The 21,116-nt window shown below is 39.8% G+C and overlaps 1 protein-coding gene across 1 annotated transcript in view; it reads left to right on the top strand.

Annotated features, from left to right (window-relative positions):
- The window catches only part of LOC150083166 (FERRY endosomal RAB5 effector complex subunit 3-like), a 1,535,539-nt gene that overhangs the window by 396,731 nt on the left and 1,117,692 nt on the right, over positions 1–21,116 (top strand). The window contains exon 9 of the mRNA XM_090378412.1: positions 8,637–8,758. Within this exon, the coding sequence (XP_090234538.1) occupies positions 8,637–8,758 (122 nt within the window). The remainder of the gene's footprint in view (positions 1–8,636; positions 8,759–21,116) is intronic.

Genomic DNA, 21,116 nt, shown 5'->3' with positions numbered 1-21,116 from the left:
TGGGACCAACTGATGATGTTACCAACAGCAAATGCAAAATGGGAAGCATTCAAAGAACTTATCCTTGAAGCTACTAGGCTTTACATACCAACTAAGAAATATTGTTCAAGGTTTCGGCCTAAATGGATGTCAGATGAACTGATGAGCCATATGGCAGAGAATAAACATGCATGGGATACATACAAATTAACACATGACACAGAAGCCTATGATAGATACAAGTTGATCTGTAACCAAGTTACAAAGGAGGTTAGGCAGGCAAAGGCAGATTACGAGAAATCTTTGGCAAGGGATGCAAAGAAAAACAGCAAAGAGTTCTTTACTTATGTAAACTCTAGAAGGAAGGGGATGAATCAGATTGGTTCACTTGATATCGATGGGTCAACTGTTGATGATTCTGCTCAGGTAGCTAACAAACTAAATGAATATTTTGCATCGACATTCACACATGAGGAGTTATTTAGCGAGGGGAAAGCCAGAGGTGTATTCAACTCTAGCAGTAAGCTAGAGAATATTGTAATAACTGAGAGTAAAGTGGAGGAGAAATTGTTGAAGATAAACACAAGAAAGGCACCCTGGGTGGATGGGATCTATCCAGTTATATTAATGGAGGCAGCAAAGGAAGTAAGCAAACCCTTAGCCATAATTATGAGAGCTTCCTTGGACTCAGGGGAGGTACCCACAGACTGGAGATGTGCAAATGTTACCCTAATTCACAAAGGAGGATCAAAGGCTGACACAAGTAATTATAGACCTGTGAGTTTAACTTCTGTTCCAGGAAAATTAATGGAGGCACTAGTTAAAGAAGCACTGCAGGGTCATTTAGACAAGACTTCAGCTATAGCTCGGACACAGCATGGTTTTGTTAAGGGGAAGTCATGTCTGACCAATTTGATTGGATACTATGATGCAGTCACAAAGGAACTGGATGCAGGGAATAACTTTGATATTATGTACTTGGATCTTAGAAAGGCTTTTGATACTGTTGCACATGGAAGACTGCTGCACAAATTGGAGCAGTGTGGCATTGGAGGCAAATTGCTGCTGTGGATAAAGGGGTGGCTGAGGGGGAGAAGACAGAGAGTGGTAATCAATGGACACTGCTCGTCGTGGACTAATGTTATTAGTGGAGTCTCTCAGGGCTCAGTGTTGGGTCCATTATTGTTTTCTGTATTCATAAATGATATTGATGAGGGTATATCAAGCTTAATGTCGAAGTTTGCAGACAATACAAAGGTAGGCAGGGTTGTCAAGGACACTACTGACACTATGCTGCTGCAACAGGATCTGGAAAGGTTGAGCAGATGGGCTGAGAAGTGGCAAATGAAGTTTAACATTGTCAAATGTAAAGTACTACACATGGGAAACAGCAACCCCAGAGCAACGTATCAACTCTGTGGTACTACACTGACAGTGGTAGAGAATGAAAGGGACCTGGGGGTGGTTGTGCAGGAAGATATGAAATTCTCTGAGCAGTGCAGACGGGCTGCAAGAGTAGCTCATGGTGTATTGTCATTGATATATAGGAATTTTTCTAGCAGGGATAAGGAGGTGATTATTCCCTTGTATAAGGCAATGGTCAGGCCACACCTAGAGTGCTGTATACAAGTCTGGAGGCCTCATTTCAAGAAGGATGTAGAGCTGCTGGAACGAGTACAGAGAAGGGCAACAAGATTAGTGAATGGAACAAAGGGGTGCTCTTACAAAGAAAGGCTTAAGGTTTGCAAATTACAATGTCTGGAGACTAGGCACCAGCGAGGTGATCTGATAGAGGTGTATAAGGCCTTGAATGGTTTGAGCATGCTCAATGCTGATGGGATTCTTCCTCTCGCTCAGAATAATCACCTGAGAGGGCATAAATTCAAATTGAGAAAAGACAGATGTAGGATAGCGTGCGGAAATTTGCCTTTAGTCAGCGGGTGGTTGGTTGGTGGAACAGACTTCCATCCCTTGTGGTGGAGGTTGATAGCCTAAATAAGTTTAAGGCTCAGCTGGACAGGTATTTTGAACGAACATAGGGGTGAAGTGGAAGTGGGTTTTTTTTTTTTTTTTGGCTGATGCTGCATAAGCTTGCTTTCTTGCATCAAATGTCTCTACTAATGCTAATGCTATTGCCATATACTTACGTTATTCAGACGACAATTACAATTTTAAGGGGTGATGCACTTTCTTTGAACACCAGTGTATTTCTGGAACAGGAATAGCAAGGATGTCATGTGATCCTTCCTTCATTGCAGAAGAAATTTCTGAACCTTCTGTATTATTTTGATTTTTGCAAATTTTGTAAAGACAATAATGGTGTGGCTGTTTTGGTTTGTGGCTTACCATAGGAATGGCATGCTCTTTTTTTTTTCTTTTTTTTTTTTTCTTTTTTTTTTTTTAAGAGGCAGTATTCATGTGGTTCCCAAGGGCCATCCAAAATAGATTAGCATTAGCAAGGACACATGATGCAAGAAAGCAAGCTTATATAGCATCAGCCAAAAAAAAAAAAAAAAAAAAATGCCTTATTTCACCCATCCTCTTGCCCAAATGTTTGTCAAGTTCTGCCTTGAATCCATTTAATCTGTCAACTTCTACAACGATAGATGGAAGTTTGTTCCAGCAATCAACCACCCGCTGGCTAAAGGCAAACTTCCGCACATCTATTCTACAACCATCTTTCCTCTATTTGAATTTATGCCCTCTCAGGTGATTATTCTGAGCAAGAGTCAAAATCCCATCAGCATCGAGCATGCTCAAACCATTCAAGGCTTTATACACCTCAATCAGATCACCTTGCAGGTGCCTAGTCTCCAGACACTGTAATTTGCAAAACTTAAGCCTTTCTTTGTAAGAGCAACCCTTTGTTCTGTTCACTAATTTTGTTACCCTTCTCTGTACTCGTTGCAACAGCTCTACATCCTTCTTAAAATGAGGCCTCCAGACCTGAATACAGTACTCAAGGTGTGGCCAGACCATTGCCTTTTACAAGGGGATAATCACCTCCTTATCCCTGCTAGAAAAATTCCTGTATATCATTGACAAGACACCATGAGCAACTCTTGCAGACCGTCTGCACTGCTCAGAAAACGTCATATCTGCCTGCACAATTACCCCAGGTCCTTTTCATTCTCTACCACTGTCAGTGTGGTACCACAGAGTTGATACCTTACTCTGGGATTACTCCTTACCATATGTAGTACTTTACATTTTTCAATGTTAAACTTCATTTGCCACCTATCAGCTCATCTGCTCAATTTTTCTAGATCCTGTTGCAGCAGTGTACTGTCATTAGTGTCATTAACAACCGTTCCAACCTTCGTATTGTCTGCAAACTTGGACGTTCAGCCTGATATACCATCAGCAATATCATTTATAAATACAGAAAACAACAATGGACCCAACACTGAACCCTGATTGTATCCAATCAAATTAGTCAGACAAGACTTCCCCTTAACAAACCAATGCTGTGTCTGAGCTATAACTGGAGTCTTGTCTAGATGATCCTGCAATGCTTCTTTAACCAGTGCCTCCATTAATTTCCCTGGAACAGAAGTTAAACTAACTGGTCTGTTATTATCTGTCTCCCCCTTTGATCATCCTTTGTGGATTGGGGTCACATTTGCACACATCTCCAGTCCATGGGTACCTCACTGAGTCTAAGGAAGCTCTCATAATTATGGCTAAGGCTATGACTAATTTGTTTACTTCCTTTGCCACGTCTTTTAATATAACTGGATAGTTTCTAGCCACCCCAGGTGCCTTTCTTATGTTTATCTTCAACAATTTCTCCTCCACTTTACTCTCAGTTATTACAAGATTAACTAGCTTACTGCCAGAGTTGAATACACCTCTGGCATTCCCCTCCCTGAATAACTCCTCATGTGTGAATGTAGATGCAAAATATTCATTTGGTTTGTTAGCTACCTGACCAGGATCATCAACAGTTGAACCATCGATATCAAGTTCATCAATCTGATTCATCCCCTTCCTTCTAGAGTTTACGTAAGTAAAGAGCTCTTTGCTGTTTTTGTTTGCATCCTTCGCCAAAGATTTCTCGTAATCTGCCTTTGCCTGCCTAACCTCCTTTTGTAACTTGGTTACACACCAGCTTATATCTATCATAGGCTTCTGTGTCACATGTTAATTTATATGTATCTCATGCATTTTTCTTCTCAGTCACATGTCTAATTAGTTCATATGACATCCATTTAGGCCTAAATCATGAACAATATTTCTTTGTTGGTATGAAAAGCTTATTATCTTCCAAGATTTATTAGTATTAGTATTAGTAACGGCCGCATGGTGCAAGAAAGCCTATGGCTTATGCTGCACCAGCCAAAAAAAAAAAAAAATCCGAACAAAACAAAAAAAAAATAAATAAATAAAATAAATAACTAAATAATAATAATTAATAAAAAAAAATATAATAAAATAAAATATAAAAAAAAAAAGGAAATTAAACCTATAATCCGATGCGCTTCCCTTACCCGAAAGTACTATCCAGATTTCCTTTGAATTTCCCCAAACTGTCGACCTCTACCACCCATGAAGGCAACTTATTCCAGTAATTTATAACTCGCTGGCTAAAATAAAACTTCCTGCAGTCCAATCTAAACATTTCCCCCCGTAACTTGAATTTATGTCCCCTAGTTCTAGCATCATTTATAATCTTGAAAATTTTGTCCTCATTCATTTTACTGATGCCTCTCAGAGCCTTAAACACCTCAATCAAATCTCCTCTAAGGTGTCTAGTTTCCAAACTCTGCAACCCACATATTCGAAGTCTTTCTTCATAAGGACGCCCTTTTGCCGATCTCACCAGGCGAGTTACCCTTCTTTGCACCCTTTCAAGAAGCTCGATGTCTTTCTTTAGGTGCGGTCTCCATACTTGAACACAGTATTCCAAGTGTGGTCTAACGTAAGCCTTATATAATGGGATTATCACGTCCCTATCTCTACTTGCAAAAGTTCGATAGATCATTGATAGGACGCCATGGGCCTTCCTTGCAACCCGTTTACAATGCTCAGAGAATTTCATGTCTGACCGTATCGTAACACCCAAGTCCCTTTCCTCCAGTACTGGGTTTAGTTGAACTCCACCAAGTGAATAAGTTTTTTTGGGATTACTGTTTCCCATGTGCAATACCTTACACTTTGTTGGATTAAAGCACAGCTGCCATTTTTCTGACCATTCTTGAAGTCTATCTAGGTCTCTCTGAAGAAGCTCAGCTTGACAGTGATCATTAACTACTCTACCAGTTTTAACATCAACTGCAAATTTAGACATCACGCCCTCTATCCCTTCATCAATGTCGTTTATGAAAATTAAAAACAACAGTGGTCCTAATACTGATCCTTGGGGAACCCCACTTCTTACATCAACCCAATCTGAGGAATAGCCATTTATCACAACCCTCTGCCTCCTGCCCTGAAGCCATCCTTCTATCCGTCTAAGGATTTTCCCAGTGATTCCAACCTGTTCCAGCTTATAAAGCAACCGCTCATGTGGGACTGAGTCAAAAGCTTTGCTGAAATCTAAATAAACAATGTCGAAATTATTCCCTAAATCCAGCTCGTGAGTGACCCTTTCGAAATAGCGAACCAGATTTGTTAAACATGATTTTCCCTTTACAAAACCATGCTGAGTATCCTTGAGAATTTCAATTCGATCCAAATGATTCTGAATTCCACCCTTGATCATTGACTCCATGATGTTCCCTACTACTGAAGTCAGACTGACAGGTCGATAATTTCCAACTTCACTTTTAGAGCCACCCTTATGTATGGGAGATACATTTGCACTTTTCCAATCCAAGGGAATCTCCCCAGAGTCTAGTGATGCTCGCATAATTAGCCTCAATGGTTCAATGCACTCGCTTGCCGCCTCTCTTAAGATTATAGGGTATATTCCATCAACTCCAGGAGCCTTACTGGTCTGCAGGTTCGAAAGCTTTTTCATTAAATAATCTTGCGAAATTTCAATATCATTAATTACATATTTTTTAACTTCGCTCCCACAATTTCCCATTGCCACAAAAGGCTTTTCATATGTAAATATCGATGCAAAATAACTGTTGAGTTCATCTGCAACGGAAGCTGGTGTATTTAATACTATCCCCTTTCCCTTACGTAAAGGTCCGATCTGGTTTGTCCTGCTCTTCTTGGCATTTATATATGTGAAGAATTCTTTATCCCCCCTCTTTGCTCTGTTTGCTAGTGATTTCTCATAAACTGCCTTTGCCTGTCGAATCTTTTCTGTGGCTCTATTACAGATCACCTTGTAGCTGTTATAGGCTTCAGTACTTTTTATTGCTCTGTAACCTTTCCATGCCACCTTTTTCTGCTCAAGTAATGTGGCAACTTCACTATTCATCCAACTTGGAAACCTTCTCGTGGAGTATTTTTTTAATGGTATATACGCATTCAAGGCATCTGTGATTAATGTTTTAAAAGCGTACTACCACAGTTCAATTGTATTCATTTTCTGCCCGATATCTGCCCCGTTAATAGAGGCCATGTAGTACCTTAAGGCATCGTAATTTCCTTTTCTGAAATTAAAACCCATTCCTTTGCCTTTTATTTCTGCTACCTCTCTCGTCATCATCCACCGTAGAACTCCGTGATCACTTCCTGCTACTGGTTCCTCTACTGTCAGCCCTGTTATGTCATCTGATTCATGTGTGATGATGAGGTCTAGGATATTCTTTTCTCTAGTACTTTCCCTGACATGTTGATACAAATAACAGTCATCTAGAAATTCTTTTCTAGAAATTCAGAAATTCTTTGAATGTTTCCCATTTTGAATTTGCTGTTGGTAACATCATCAATTGGACCCACTGTAGGAAATTTAAATACTGTCTCAGACCACCGTAGTCAACTTTACGAAAGCAAAAACCTTTCCCTTTACCCTTGATGGTAGTTAACTCTTTGAGTAAATCCCACTTCAGCACACTGTGATCACTGCCATCTAGTGGTTTCTTTATCTGCAGATTCTTGATGCATGAAGAATCACTACTGATAATCAGATCAAGAGTATTACTCCCTCTAGATGCCTCCTGAACATGCTGCTATAGAAAACAATCATCTAATAAATCCACAAAAGCCTTACTAGTGTGAGTGACCAACCCACAAATTCCAGTAAATATCCAGGAAATTAAAATCCCCCATTATAAGGCACTCTGATTTACTGGCCCATTCTATTTCTCTGCACAATTTCTCATTATACCCATCAGATTCATTTGGCCTATAAGAAACACTTACTCTAATTTTTCATTTCCCATTGCTTATATCACGCCAAACAGACTCAACATTGCATTGTCCACCAACATCAATTAGATGCACTTCCTTAGATTTTATGTGTTTCTTAACTAACAGCATAACGCCTCCTCCCTTTCTGTACTGCGTATCCTTTCTGTACACATTGTACTCCCCAAATTCCAGTTCTGCACTTCTTATGTCTGTGCGACACCATATCTCTGATATCCCAAAAATAGAATAGAATAGAATCTTTAATTGCAGCAATGATAGACATACAATTAGTCCCGATCACGGCATGGTGGTGATATCTGCCTTTGATGTTTTGACTAGCACTTCAAGCTCATTGAATTTATTAACTATACTCCTAGCATTGGTTTACATGCAAGTATACCTGCACCTGTTTCTACTCTTAGTTACCCTAACACAGGCCATGTATTTACTTGTTCCACTATGACTCCCAGCTGTCCTGAAATCCCCATTACCTTGATTTCCAAGCTGATGCTCAATTGCATTTCAATAGTAGTGCAAGAATCACTTTTACCTCTGCCCGCAGCTACTGTTAATCTATTAGTCCAAGAACCCCTTCCAAACTACAGTTTTCCGACCCATCTAACTCTGCCTCGATAGCATCAACAAATATTCTTGCACCCTTTCTATTGAAGTGTATCCCATTCCTGTAGAAGCAGTCTGTCTTGTTAATAAGCAGAGACCAGGCTGAGAAAAATTCTACCCCTTGAGCCTTGCACAATCTCTCCAGGGCTGAATTGATCGACAAGGCTCTCATCATATACTCCCTCTTATCATGTCTGGGCAGAATTGCAGACACTTTCAAATTCAACCCTCACTCATGGCAGATGACTAATTAGCATATCTGAAAAGTTTTGTTATAGACTTCTGATTTTAGTGTAAACTATTCAGACATAACACAAATTTCTCACTGATTTTGTAGCTGTTTTGGTGTCCTTAACTACATGATGCTGTATATTTATTTTCACAAAGCACAACTGCCCTCAAAAATGGGGCAGTTACATTTTCTGAAAAATACACACAGATGACAACTGATGATAAGGTGCACAAATCTATTATAAGTTTCATAACAGATGACTCATAATTATGAGGAATCCCTTCTAAACCTCTGTTTCACCTATATTCAGTAAGCTATGCTTACAGTGTTATGAAAAGATTTTTTATTTATTTTTTTTTTCAAAATTCTAATGACGTAAATTCTAAAAACATAAATTTCCTTTTATGTTACCAAAGCCTTATTGACCTGCATTCTTAGTGATTAGATTGGTAATCAAACTGCTTATTATTAGTCTTGGTTTGATAATTTTTGAATAAAACTGCAACATGTAATTTGTTTTCCTTATTTTTTTCAACAATATTTGCTTTTATAGAGGGATAATAGCACCACAACCACAGCGACTTCAAACTGCCATATCCCTGTATTCCAATAATTTATGTGGTCTTATTTTATTGGTGGATAATAGGATCAGTACGTATACAGGCATTAAGAGAGGTAAGTTTCTAGTTTTATTTAGTTGTTTGATGTTATTCATATGAATAACATTAAACAACTAATAACATTTGCAATATATGTGTCTGCCCTTTCAGTGACAGACACATTTATTGCAAAGCATAACAGGTAGAGCTTGCCTTTGTTAATTACAGAATTGTTCATTATGTTTCTACAATATTGGAAATTGTGTTCTTTATTATTTCTATTTTTCTTCATCATTGTAATAGGCATGACATTAGTACCATGTATATCTTGTAAAAACAAATAATATTTCATTCAAGATAGAATTATCCAGCACCATATACGTTGAAAAATGCCGATTCTTCTGATAAAATCCAGCAAAAATAAGGTTCCACAATTACCACACTTCTCAATGTATGTGCTCCTTTAATGATTTTGATATGCCTTTTGTGTTGTCATCTTTTCTTAGCTTCTGCCACCCTTTTTTACATGATTTGACCCTTCCTCTTTCTTACCATTGCAATATGGTTGGTAACAAAGAGGGTTTTTTTTTTTTTTTTTTTCAAAAACCCAGTTCTTCTTTGTAAATACAGAGAAGGACTAAGAAAGGAAAAGACTGAAAAGAAAATGCTCATTTCACAAAAAAAATTGTAAGATTATGCTAAATCTGGAATTTCTAAAAAATATTTGCAAATTTCTACTTATTTTCATCAATAAATTGGCAGTCAGGCATGCTAGTTATACGTTGCAAAATATAAATGTGGGTTAATAACACACATTTCTATTTTGTAGTAGTAATTGTGCAAACCTAATTATCAATGTCTTTTAGTAAAATGTTACAAAAATATGACAAAATTTCAGAAGACATATGTTCAAATTTTTTCACATAATAAACCAAAAAGAAAAGAAGAAAATGGTTATGGTAGAACAAAAACAATAGGCAATGTTAGTGAAAAGGCATTGTACAGATAGGGAAAGAATATATAGTGGTGACTTCATACAGTGGGCTTTATTTGATTACTACAGATGATCAGTAATCAGAGTGATTCCAGACTATATCCCATTGTAGTGATAAAAAGAGAGAAGACAGAGGGAGAGATTAAAAGAGAAATTAGAGCACTTTATAATTAATAGACTAAACTGCATGCCTTCTTGTGAAAGTGGGTGAATATTTTTTGGACTACTATCTATAAAGAAGTGCTAAAAGGTAAGAAAAATTTAAACATTTTAAATTGTGCATGGTGCTGAAGTAAAATATTTTGAAGCATGTGAGTTCACTGCTTTTGATTAAATGCATGACTAGGCTGGTAGAAAAGTGGCAATCTTTTACAAGTCCTTCCATCACTCATACCCTCAATTTAACAAAGATGTTTATGCGGCTGCTGTGAGACATTTCTTTTTGTTTAAATTATAAAAAATTATATTTTAGCTTTTTTTTTTTATTTTTTATTATTATTTACTAAATTGAAAAACATGATTGGTTAACTTGGGAGTGGTAATACTGGATCTGGCAGGTGATTTACAAGAAAACGTTTTTTTTTTTCCCTCTTTCTCTCAATTATTAAATACTGAAACTTTCAACTTTCTCTATCTTTCTAAATATATACTTAGTTTTACTCAGGTTTTTTTTTCACACATTAATTGTGTAAAAGAACCAAAGAGATGCCAAATGCCAATTTTTTCAACTTTTATTTTTCTGATGTGCACATTCTCACACAGGAGATGCTCTAATTTTTCATTTGATATGAATGATTGCCATTCTAGTTTGTTCATTTCCTAGAAGAAAGTAGCTTTATTAGTAATTTTCTATCTGTAGCAACAAATAAAAAATAATGGATTGAAAAAAAAGTAGATGCCAGTCACTGCTCTAATTTTCCTGAACTTCTAAATATTTTGAATAAGGCATAGTCTCATCCTTGGGATGAATACTTCAGTCTTTCCCAAAATAATTATCTAAAAACACATATGAACTATAGAAAGGTTGGCTTTACATTGCAATTATTTGTGTAATTATTTTTGTGAAGAATGTTAAAAAAGAACTTTCGTAAGTTGATTAAAAAGAATTATACAGTAAATCAGAATATCTTGTAATGGGGGATTTTAATTTTCCAGATATTGACTGGAACTTTTGGGTTGGTCACTCACATGCTAGCAAGACTTTTGTGGATTTATTGGGGGGATTGTTTACTACAGCAACATGTTCGAGGAGGAAACAGAGGGAATAATACCCTTGATCTGATTATCAGCAGTGATGACGCATGCATTAGGAATTTGCAGATAAAGGAACCATTACGTGACAGTGATCACAGTGTACCGATATGGGATTTCCTTAAAGATGTAACTACGATCAAGAGTAGAGGGAAGGATTTTTGTTTTCGTAAATGACTACAGAGGTCTCAGACAATTTTTAAATTCTATAGAGTGATATCAATTGATGATATTACCAATGGTGAATTCTAAATAGGAAGCCTTCAGGGACTTAACCTTGGAGGCTACTAGGCTTTTCACACCAACTAAGAAATACTGTTCAAGGTTCAGGCCTAAATTGATGTCGAATGAATTAATGAGACTCGTGGCAGAGAAGAAAAATGCATGGGATGCATACAGATTATCAGGCAACACAGAAACCTACGACATATATTAGCTAGTCTGTAATCAAGTCACAAAAGGAGGTTAGGCAGGCGAAGGCAGTTTACGAGAAATCTTTGGCAAAGGATGCAAAGAAAAACAGCAAAGAGTTCTTTACTTACGTAAATGGAAGGGAATGAATCAGATTGCTCCACAACATAGATGGTTCGACTGTTGATAATCCTGCTCAAGTAGCTGATAAACTGAATGAGTATTTTGCATCTATTTTCACACATGAGAAATTATACAAGGAGAGGAATGCCAGAAGTTTATCAAACTCTAACAGGGAGCTAAATGATTTTGTGATAACTGAGAGCAAATTGGAGGAGAAATTGCTGAAGTTAAACATAAAAAAAAGGCACCTGGGGCAGATGAAATCTATCCAGTAATAATGAAGGGGGCAGCAAGGGAAGTAAGCAAACCTTTAGCCATAATTATGAGAGCATCCTTAGAGTCAGTGGAGGTACCCGTGGACTGGAGATGTGCAAATGTGACCCCAATCCACAAAGGAGGATCAAAGGGAGACACAAGTAATTATAGACCTGTGAGTTTAACTTCTGTTCCAGGGAAATTAATGGAGACACTGGTTAAAGAAGCATTGCAGGATCATCTAGACAAGACTTCAGTGAAAGCTCGGACACAGCATGGGTTTGTTAAGGGGAAGTCATGTCTGACCAATTTGATTGGATACTACAATGTGGTCACAAAGGAACTGGAAGCTAAAAATAATTTTGATATCATATACTTCGATTTCAGGAAAGCTTTTGATACTGTTGTATAAATTGGAGCAGTATGGCATTAAGGGCAAGTTACTGCAATGGATAAAGATATGGCTGAGTTGGAGACGGCAGAGAGTGTCAATAAATGGACACTGCTGTATGTAGACTAATGTTATTAGCGGAGTCCCCCCCCCAGGGTTCGGTGCTGGACTCATTATTGTTTTGTGTATTTATCAATGATATCGATGAAGGTATATCAGGCTTAATATCCAAGTTTGCAGATGATACAAAGGTTGGCAGGGTTGTTAGTGACACTAAAGATAGTATGCTACTGCAACAGGATCTAGAAAAGCTAGGCAGATGGGCTGAGAAGTGGCAACTGAAGTTTAACATTGACAAATGCAAAGTACTGCATATGGGTAGCATAACCAAAGAGAAACGTACCAACTCCGTGGTACTATACTCAGGGAGGTGGAAAATAAAAAAGACCTGGGGGTATTTGTGTCAGATATGAAATTCTCTGACCAGTGCATATGGGCTGCCAGAGCAGATCATGGAGTTTTGTCAATGAAATATAGGAATGATATATTTGCTAGCATAGACAAGGTGATTATCCCTTTGTATAAGGGAACGGTCAGGTCAGACCACACCTTGAGTACCGTATACAGGTCTGGAGGCCTCATTTTAGGAAGGATGTAGAGTTGGTAGAACGAGTACAGAGAAGGGCAACAAGATTGATGAGAGGGAACAAAGGGGGTGCTCTTACAGAGAGAGAGAGAGGGGCTTAAGTTCTGAAAGTTGCAGCATCTGTAGACTAGGCACCTGCGAGGTGATCTGATTGAGTTGTATAAGGCCATGAATGGTTTGAGCAGGCTTAATGCTGACAGGATTCTTTCGTTTGCTCAGACTAAGAACCTGAGGAGGCATAGATAAAAATCAAAGAAAGACAGTTGAAGAATAGATGTGGGGAAGTTTGCCTTTAGCTAATGGGTAGTTGATTGCTGGAACAGCCTTCCATCTGTTGTTGTGGAAGTTGTTAGCTTAAATAAATTTAAGGCTGAACTAGACAAACATTTAGAGTGACCGGATGAGTGAAATGGGAAGGGGTTTTTTTTTTTTTTTGGCTGATGCTCTATAAGCTTACTTTCTTGCATCATATGCCCCAACTAATGCTAATCTTTATTTTCAGATCTTTCTATAGAATTTGTCCAAAGATGACTAAATAAGCCAATATATCACCAGTGGACCAACTAATGGACTCCACATTGCTAATCATTGATCAGATTCTTGTTGTTTTATATTTCATTTATTACATAAAATGGTTTTATTTATCATTTATTTATTTATTGATGCCAATGTCCTGATTCTTTTCTCCACTTGTTCTCAAAATGTGCACCTGAAGTTTGATCTTGTTATGTTGCCTTCTTGTACTTTCTTATTCTTCTGGTACTTTTCCTTCTACTTAAACATTTGCTGATATTCAGCCGCTATCTGAAAATGGCAACAGAGCCTGCCCAACTATCATCCCATTGCACTTAACTCTCTTTCAAAGCTGATGGAGCAATCCATACACTAACAGCTCCTAAACTGTCTCAATTTTCTATCTGATCAATGATTGCTAGACTTTGCATTATATGCCATCGCATATGCAAATGCATATGCGGTGTGGGTGCGAGAGTACATGTGAACAGACGAAGTTTTTACGGCTCCAGAAAATAGAGACGTTTTTGCTTTTTTATTGACTTAAATTGGCATATTAATTTATTTTTTAGAGTTGCTTTATATTCCTAGTAATAATACTTTAGTTTAAATTGAATTTAGATAGAGATTATATAGGTTATTATTTAGTATCGGGAAGGGTATCAAATCCACGTGTGGACAGGTTTACAGCTCCTGCGAACATGAAGTTTTTAATTATACTTAGCCACTTTATTGAATTAATAGTTAGATTAAATTATTTTCTATAAGTAGCTTATAGACATAGTCAAGCTCTATGGTTTATTTTTAATTTAGATAGCACAATTTGGAAAGTAAATAATACCTCGTGTCCGTAGATTAATTAACCATTTGTAACTTGCCGCCATTGTTATATGATACAACGTGTGCTAGCGTAAGATTTAACGGAAAACTAGATAGCAAGTATAGTAGTATTACTTAATCAGTAAAATTTATTAATCTTATTAAATTTCATTGTCAATTGAATTGTACTTTTTTAACTAAATAAATATAGTGACCTAGTTATTACAAACGTAACATCATAAATTAATACATATAAGTTGACAGAGGATAAGAAAGTCATATAACATAACTCTGAGATATTCAATACCGAAATACATATATATAGTGTTATAACCACATTGGGATATAGGTTTAGGGTTATATTTTGTATTGGAATTTAGCATTAGCATTAGCAGAGGCATATGATGCAAGAAAGCAAGCTTATTCAGCATCAGACAAAAAAAACACCACTCCCATTTCACCCCTCCATTCGTTCGGAATACCTGTCCAGCTGACCCTTAAATTTGTTTAGGCTATCAACTTCAACAACAAGTGATGGAAGTCTATTCCACCAACCAACTACCTGCTGGCTAAAGGCAAATTTCCACACATCTATCCTACATCTGTCTTTCCTCAATTTGAATTTATGCCCTCTCAGGTGATTATTCTGAGCAAGAGGAAGAATCCCATCGGCATTGAGCATGCTCAAACCACTCAAGGTCTTATACACCTCTATCAGATCACCTTGCCGGTGCCTAGTCTCCAGACTCTGTAATTTGCAAAACTTAAGCCTCTCTTCGTAAGAGCAACCCATTGTTCCATTCACTAATCTTGTTGCCCTTCTCTATACTCGTTCCAGCACCTCTACATCCTTCTTGAAATGAGGCCTCCAGACCTTTTTTTTTTTTTTTTTTTTTTTTTTTTTTATGAAAACCCCAAACACGAAAGGTATCAAAACCTATAGTATTTAGTACCATGCATGGGTTGAAGGAAAAGTATGGGGGGAGGGGGATGCCGGAAACTTTGCTCTAGAGACTAAACATGGGTTTTACCACTTCAAGACTCCAATAAGCAAAGTGGTGGTATTTCACCAGTTGATGAAAGTCATCTACCACCTGTCTTGTATACAGTACTCAAGGTGTGGCCTGACCATTGCCTTATACAAGGGAATAATCACCTTACTATCCTTGCTAGAAAAATTCCTGTATATCATTGACAAGACACCATGAGCTACTCTTGCAGCTTGTCTGCACTCCTCAGAGAACTTCATATCTCCCTGCACAATTACCCCAGGTCCTTTTCATTCTCTACCACTGTCAGTGCAGTACTGCAGAGTTCATACGTTGCTCTGGGGTTACTGTTTCCCATATGTAGTACTTTACATTTGTCAATGTTAAACTTCAGTTGCCACCTCTCAGCCCATCTGCTCAACCTTTCCAGATCCTGTTGCAGCAGCATAGCATCAGTAGTGTCCTTAACAACCCTGCCAACCTTTGTATCGTCTGCAAACTTGGACATTAAACTTGATATACCATCAACAATATCATTTATAAATATAGAAAACAACAAATGACCCAACACTGAACCCTGAGGAACTCCACTAATAACATTAGTCCACATTGAGCAGTGTCCATTGATTACCACTCTCTGTCTTTTCCCACTCAACCACCCCTCGACGTGGGCACCTGTACGTGGTGAGGGGACCTCCCAGTGATGCTAGTCTGGAAGTCCAGCAGCGTCACTGGGATCCAACGCCCACAGCCCAGGTTCCAGGCTTACATCAATGGAATCCGGCATGTTTGCCGTGCGCTGCGACCCGTGGAAATTTGGAAAGGGGGATCCTGGTGGTTGAGGGGCCCAGCTTCAATACACCACTTTGGCCCCTGCTTCGACAAGACGGGTGGTCCTGGAAGGCCCGGCTAGGATCAATCGGCTAGTAGGCTCGCCTGCGAGGGTCAACCGTGTCAATGCCACGCCCCTACCCTCATGGTCCGAGGGACAGGATTCAGGCTGGCGGCGGTGCGGGTATAGTGTCTGGGTAGCCCTGGCGTCCCACTCCCGAGCGCATTTATTGCATGCCGGGTAGTGGGCGTCCCTTTGGGCTCCGTGGTGGGTGGGGAGCCCGGGCACTGAACAATTTAAAAATCTTCATGAATCCTGATAAAAATGTTCCTTCAGGGGCCCCAACCCGGTCCCTATCTGAAAATAATGACGGAGAGGCAGATAGCATTATTGCTACAAAGAGGCAGCGAACCGAACTGCCATCAGGGCCTGTCCCAAGGTTCTTAATAATGCATTCCACCAATGAAAAACCGATTGGCAAAATGTCGCCCTTTTTTATTCAGAAAGGGTTAGACGGGTTAGCAGGTTCTCCTAAATCAGTTAAGAGGCTCTGTTCTGGAGACCTCTTGATTGAAACAAAAAATGACAGGCAGTCTGAACATCTACTCCGAGTAGCATCAATCGGAGGAATACCCATAACAGTGACACCACACAGAACCCTAAATTCATCGAGAGGTGTCATTTCTGAGTGGGACCTTCTCGACGTCACCGAGGAGGAAATCTGCTCCGAACTAAAACCACAGGGAGTTACTGCCGTCAAGAGAATCACTGCGCGAAGGGATGGGAAAATAGTTAAAACCAGGAGTGTTATCCTGACTTTTAACTCTCCCAAACCTCCTGATGAGATTAAAGCTGGATACATCAACTGTCCAGTACGTCCGTACATTCCGAACCCTTTAAATGTCAGAAGTATGGACATTCTCAAATGGCCTGCCGTGGAGTCCTTGCATGCGCCCGGTGCGGTGCAAAGGACCACGAAACAACAGCATGTTCAGCCACTAAACCCACCTGCATTAACTGTGAGGGAGAACATCCGGCCTATTCAAGGGCATGCCAGAGGTGGAAAGAAGAAAAAGAAATTCAACGGCTGAAGGCAGAGCTAAACATATCATACTAGGAGGCAAGAAAAGCAGTGAAACCTCTTAACATCAAAAAACCTACCTATGCCCAGAAGGTAGCAGGGAGGTGTTCGATTGGGACTCAGACGGACATGTCCGTCCCCCCAAAAGAATCATTTACTCCCATTGCACGTTATCTTTTAAGCTCCCAAAAACCTGCACAGAAGGACCAATCAGCTGCCACTCCTATATCGGTACCTCGTAATGCTCCACAAGTAACAAAAGCCAAAGAAAAGAATAAGAAAGGGGAAGTAACACCTAGTACCCATGAAAACATGGATGTCGAGCAGAAGGAGGTACATGATGAGTCAGTTTTCGAACTCTTCGCTGAGGAAGAAATGGACACAGGACAGCGTCCATACTTCCCCAGGAAAGATAAATCCAAGACTGACAAAATTAAGCCCTCAGCACCTCGGAAGCCGCCTGATGGACCCACCAAGTCAAAATAATGGCTAAATTCCTACAGTGGAATTGTCGTGGATTCCGGCAAAATACTGACGACATCAAGGCACTCCTGCAAAAGCACAAACCAGTTTGCTTTTGCATACAGGAGACTTATTTAAAGGCAAATGATGACCCCACCATGCATAACATTACCATCATTCGTAAGGATAGAATTGTGGATGGTCCTGCCCACAGAGGAGTCGCAATCCTCGTCGGCAACCAGATCCCATTTCAGCCTTTGCAACTTACAACCAGCACTGAAGCTGTAGCAATTCGCCTTACAGTGGGGTTCTTATTAACTGTCTGCTCTGTTTATTTGCCACCTGGGATTGACATCCCCCAGAAAGACCTTGATGATCTTATCATGCAATTGCCTTCCCCTTGTTTAATTCTTGGGGATTTCAATGGACATAACACTCTGTGGGGTAGTGCTGACATCAGTGGAAGGGGACGAGTCATAGAGCATGTGCTCACTGACAATGACCTCTCCCTCCTAAATGTGGGAACAAACACCTTCTTCCACATGCCTACCCGTACATTCTCTGCCATTGATCTTTCTATCTGCTCCCCTTCTCTCCTTCCTTCACTTGCTTGGGAGGTAGAGGAGAACCCATATGGAAGCGATCACTTCCCCGTGATAATCACCCTAACTAGTGGTAGACCGTATCTTCCATTTAGTTTACCGCGGTGGAAGCTTGATCAGGCTGACTGGAATGCCTTTCAACATCTGGCAAACCTTGATATCCGTACAGTCAGTCAGGAGCCAATCAATGAAGCAGTCATTCATGTCACAGAAACGATCGTCCAAGCAGCTGCAATTGCAATCCCAAAATCATCCAGCCGGTTCCCACTATTCCCGAAACCTTGGTGGAATTCAGAATGCACAGCAGCAAAAAAAGCACAAAACAAAGCCTGGGGGATATTCCGCCGATATCCCACCACTGAAAATTTAATATCATTCAAACGTGCACGTGCAAAAGCACGCTATGTACGACGTCAGAGCCAAAGGAAATCTTGGATTCATTTTACATCTTCTATAACTCAGGCTGCTAGCTCAAAAGTAGTCTGGGATAAGATCCGGAAAATGAAGGGAAAATATCCACCATGCCCTTCAGTGATCCTCGAGCACAACGAATGTCCAATTGCAGATCGAACTGCAGTTGCAAATATTTTAGGGGAAACATTTGCAAAAATCTCTGCAACAACATCTTTTCCCGCAGAGTTTTTGGCCCTGAAAAAGAAAATTGAGAAAAACCCACCGAACTTCTCTTCAAAAGGGCTTGAATCATATAACAAGCCCTTTTTACAGGAAGAGATAAATGCAGCACTCGCTCTCACGCATGCAAGTGCTGTTGGGCCCGATGACATCCACTACGAAATGCTAAAACACCTCTCACCACAATCTAAGGATCACCTTTTAATTCTGTTTAACAGAATTTTTATTCACAAACAATTTCCGGATTCCTGGCAAAGGGCTATCGTCCTTTCTTTCCCAAAACCAGGAAAAGACCCTAGCAATCCAAGTAACTATCGTCCTATTGCTCTGACAAGCTGTTTGTGCAAAGTCCTGGAAAGAATGGTTAATGCACGCCTCGTATGGTATTTAGAAACAAATGGTCTGCTTTCCAGGACACAGTGCGGCTTCCGAAGAAATCGATCCACTCTGGATCATTTAATCCGATTGGAAACGTCCATTCGTGATGCTTTTATTAAATCCGAGCATTTGGTAGCAGTTTTCTTTGATATTGAAAAAGCGTACGACACAGCCTGGCGATTTGGGATTTTAAAAGACCTCTATAACTTTGGTCTTAGAGGTAACCTTCCTCTTTTTATTAAAAACTTTCTTTCGAATCGCCAGTTTCAAGTCCGTTTAGGATCCACCCTCTCTCAAGTTTTCTCTCAGGAAGAGGGAGTCCCACAAGGATCCGTCCTAAGTGTCACGCTTTTCGCAATCAAAATAAACTCTATCGCAGAACAACTTCCACCCACTGTAAACAATGCCCTCTATGTTGATGACTTTGCTATATTTTGTCACTCATGCAATATGAGGGTCATTGAAAGGCAACTGCAGAAAACCATTGACCATCTTACAACTTGGTCTTTGGCTAATGGGTTCAGATTTTCATCACAGAAGACTGTTTGTGTACACTTCTGTCACAAACGTAATCTTCATCCTGACCCAGAATTAAGGCTTGGGCAAAATAACATCCCAGTTGTAGCAGAATTCAAATTCCTTGGACTTATTTTCGACAAAAAGCTGACATTTTTACAACATATTCGTCAGCTGAGGACAAGATGTGTCAAAGGGCTTAACATCCTTCGTGCCCTTTCGTCAACCTCGTGGGGCGCAGATCGTACTACCCTTCTTCGTCTCTACCAGGCACTTGTCCGTTCCAAACTCGACTATGGGTCTCAGGTTTACGGTTCTGCTAGAGATAGTGCACTTCAGTGGTTAGATTCAATCCACCACCAAGCCATCCGGACAGCCACTGGAGCATTTCGCACATCTCCTGTCCAAAGCCTTTACGTGGAAGCAAATGAATCATCTCTGTCTCTTCGACGTAAGCAGTTGTCCTTATAGTACGCCTTCAAATTGAAATCCCTGCCCGATCATCCCACGTGGCCATCCGTTTTTGAGCCCCTCTGGGAAAACCTCTATAACTCCCGTCGGACTGCCAACAAACCTTTTGGTATTCGCATTCAAGGGCTGCTGAATGAGCTGAACTTGACGGTAGACAATGTTGCCCAATCACCAAGGCAATTCTTTCCACCCTGGCATGCTTATTTTCCACCTTGTGACTTCTCCCTTAAGATCTGGGAGAAGGCTACTACACCGCCATCTGTCTACCAGCAACTCTTTGCATCACATAGACAGCAGTATTCTGACTTTCTGCCAGTCTATACAGACGGCTCAAAGTTAGAATGCTATGTGGGATATGCTGTCGTGTTCCCTAACAAAACTTTATCCAATAAGATCCCACAAGAAACTAGCATTTATACTGCAGAGTTGCGTGGAATAGAAACAGCCCTATATCACATTAAAAATAGCGACTACCAAAGGTATATGATTTATTGTGATTCCTTGAGCGTGTTACAGGCTCTAGTGTCAGTGAGGTTTAATCCTCATCCGATCCTGTCCAGGATCCGGCAGATTCTTCTTCCTCTTGTGGAATTAGAATTTGATATTCGCTTTTGCTGGATCCCAAGCCACGTTGGGATCAGGGGAAATGAATTAGCTGATACCGCTGCAAAATCAGCCATCTCCCTGGATAACCATTGCCTGTCAGTCCCCTATACAGACTATAGGCAAATAATACGCTCTAAATTGTATTCCCAATGGCAAGATTCTTGGCACGGACAGGTCACAAATAAACTACATCACATAAAGCCTGTGATTTCGCAATGTCAGTCCAGTCTACGCAGGGTTCGAAGAGAGGAAGTTGTTCTTGCTCTGCTCCGCATAGGTCATAGTCATCTAACACATTTGCTGAGGGCGGATGACCCACCTATGTGCGAGATATGTAACATTATTTTAATGGTCCATCACATTTTCATAGAATGTCCTGTTTTTATAGAAGCACGACGCTTGTGTTTTACCGCTTTTAATAATCTGACTGAACCATTTACACTCAGTCAGATTTTAGGTGA

The sequence above is a fragment of the Mastigoproctus giganteus genome, chromosome 7 (assembly GCF_048544385.1).
Source record: "Mastigoproctus giganteus isolate SK-2022 chromosome 7, ASM4854438v1, whole genome shotgun sequence".
In the NCBI taxonomy this organism is placed as follows: Eukaryota; Metazoa; Arthropoda; class Arachnida; order Uropygi; family Thelyphonidae; genus Mastigoproctus; species Mastigoproctus giganteus.
Note: the sequence above shows the minus strand (reverse complement) of the source record. Positions and strands in the feature narration are given on the sequence as shown.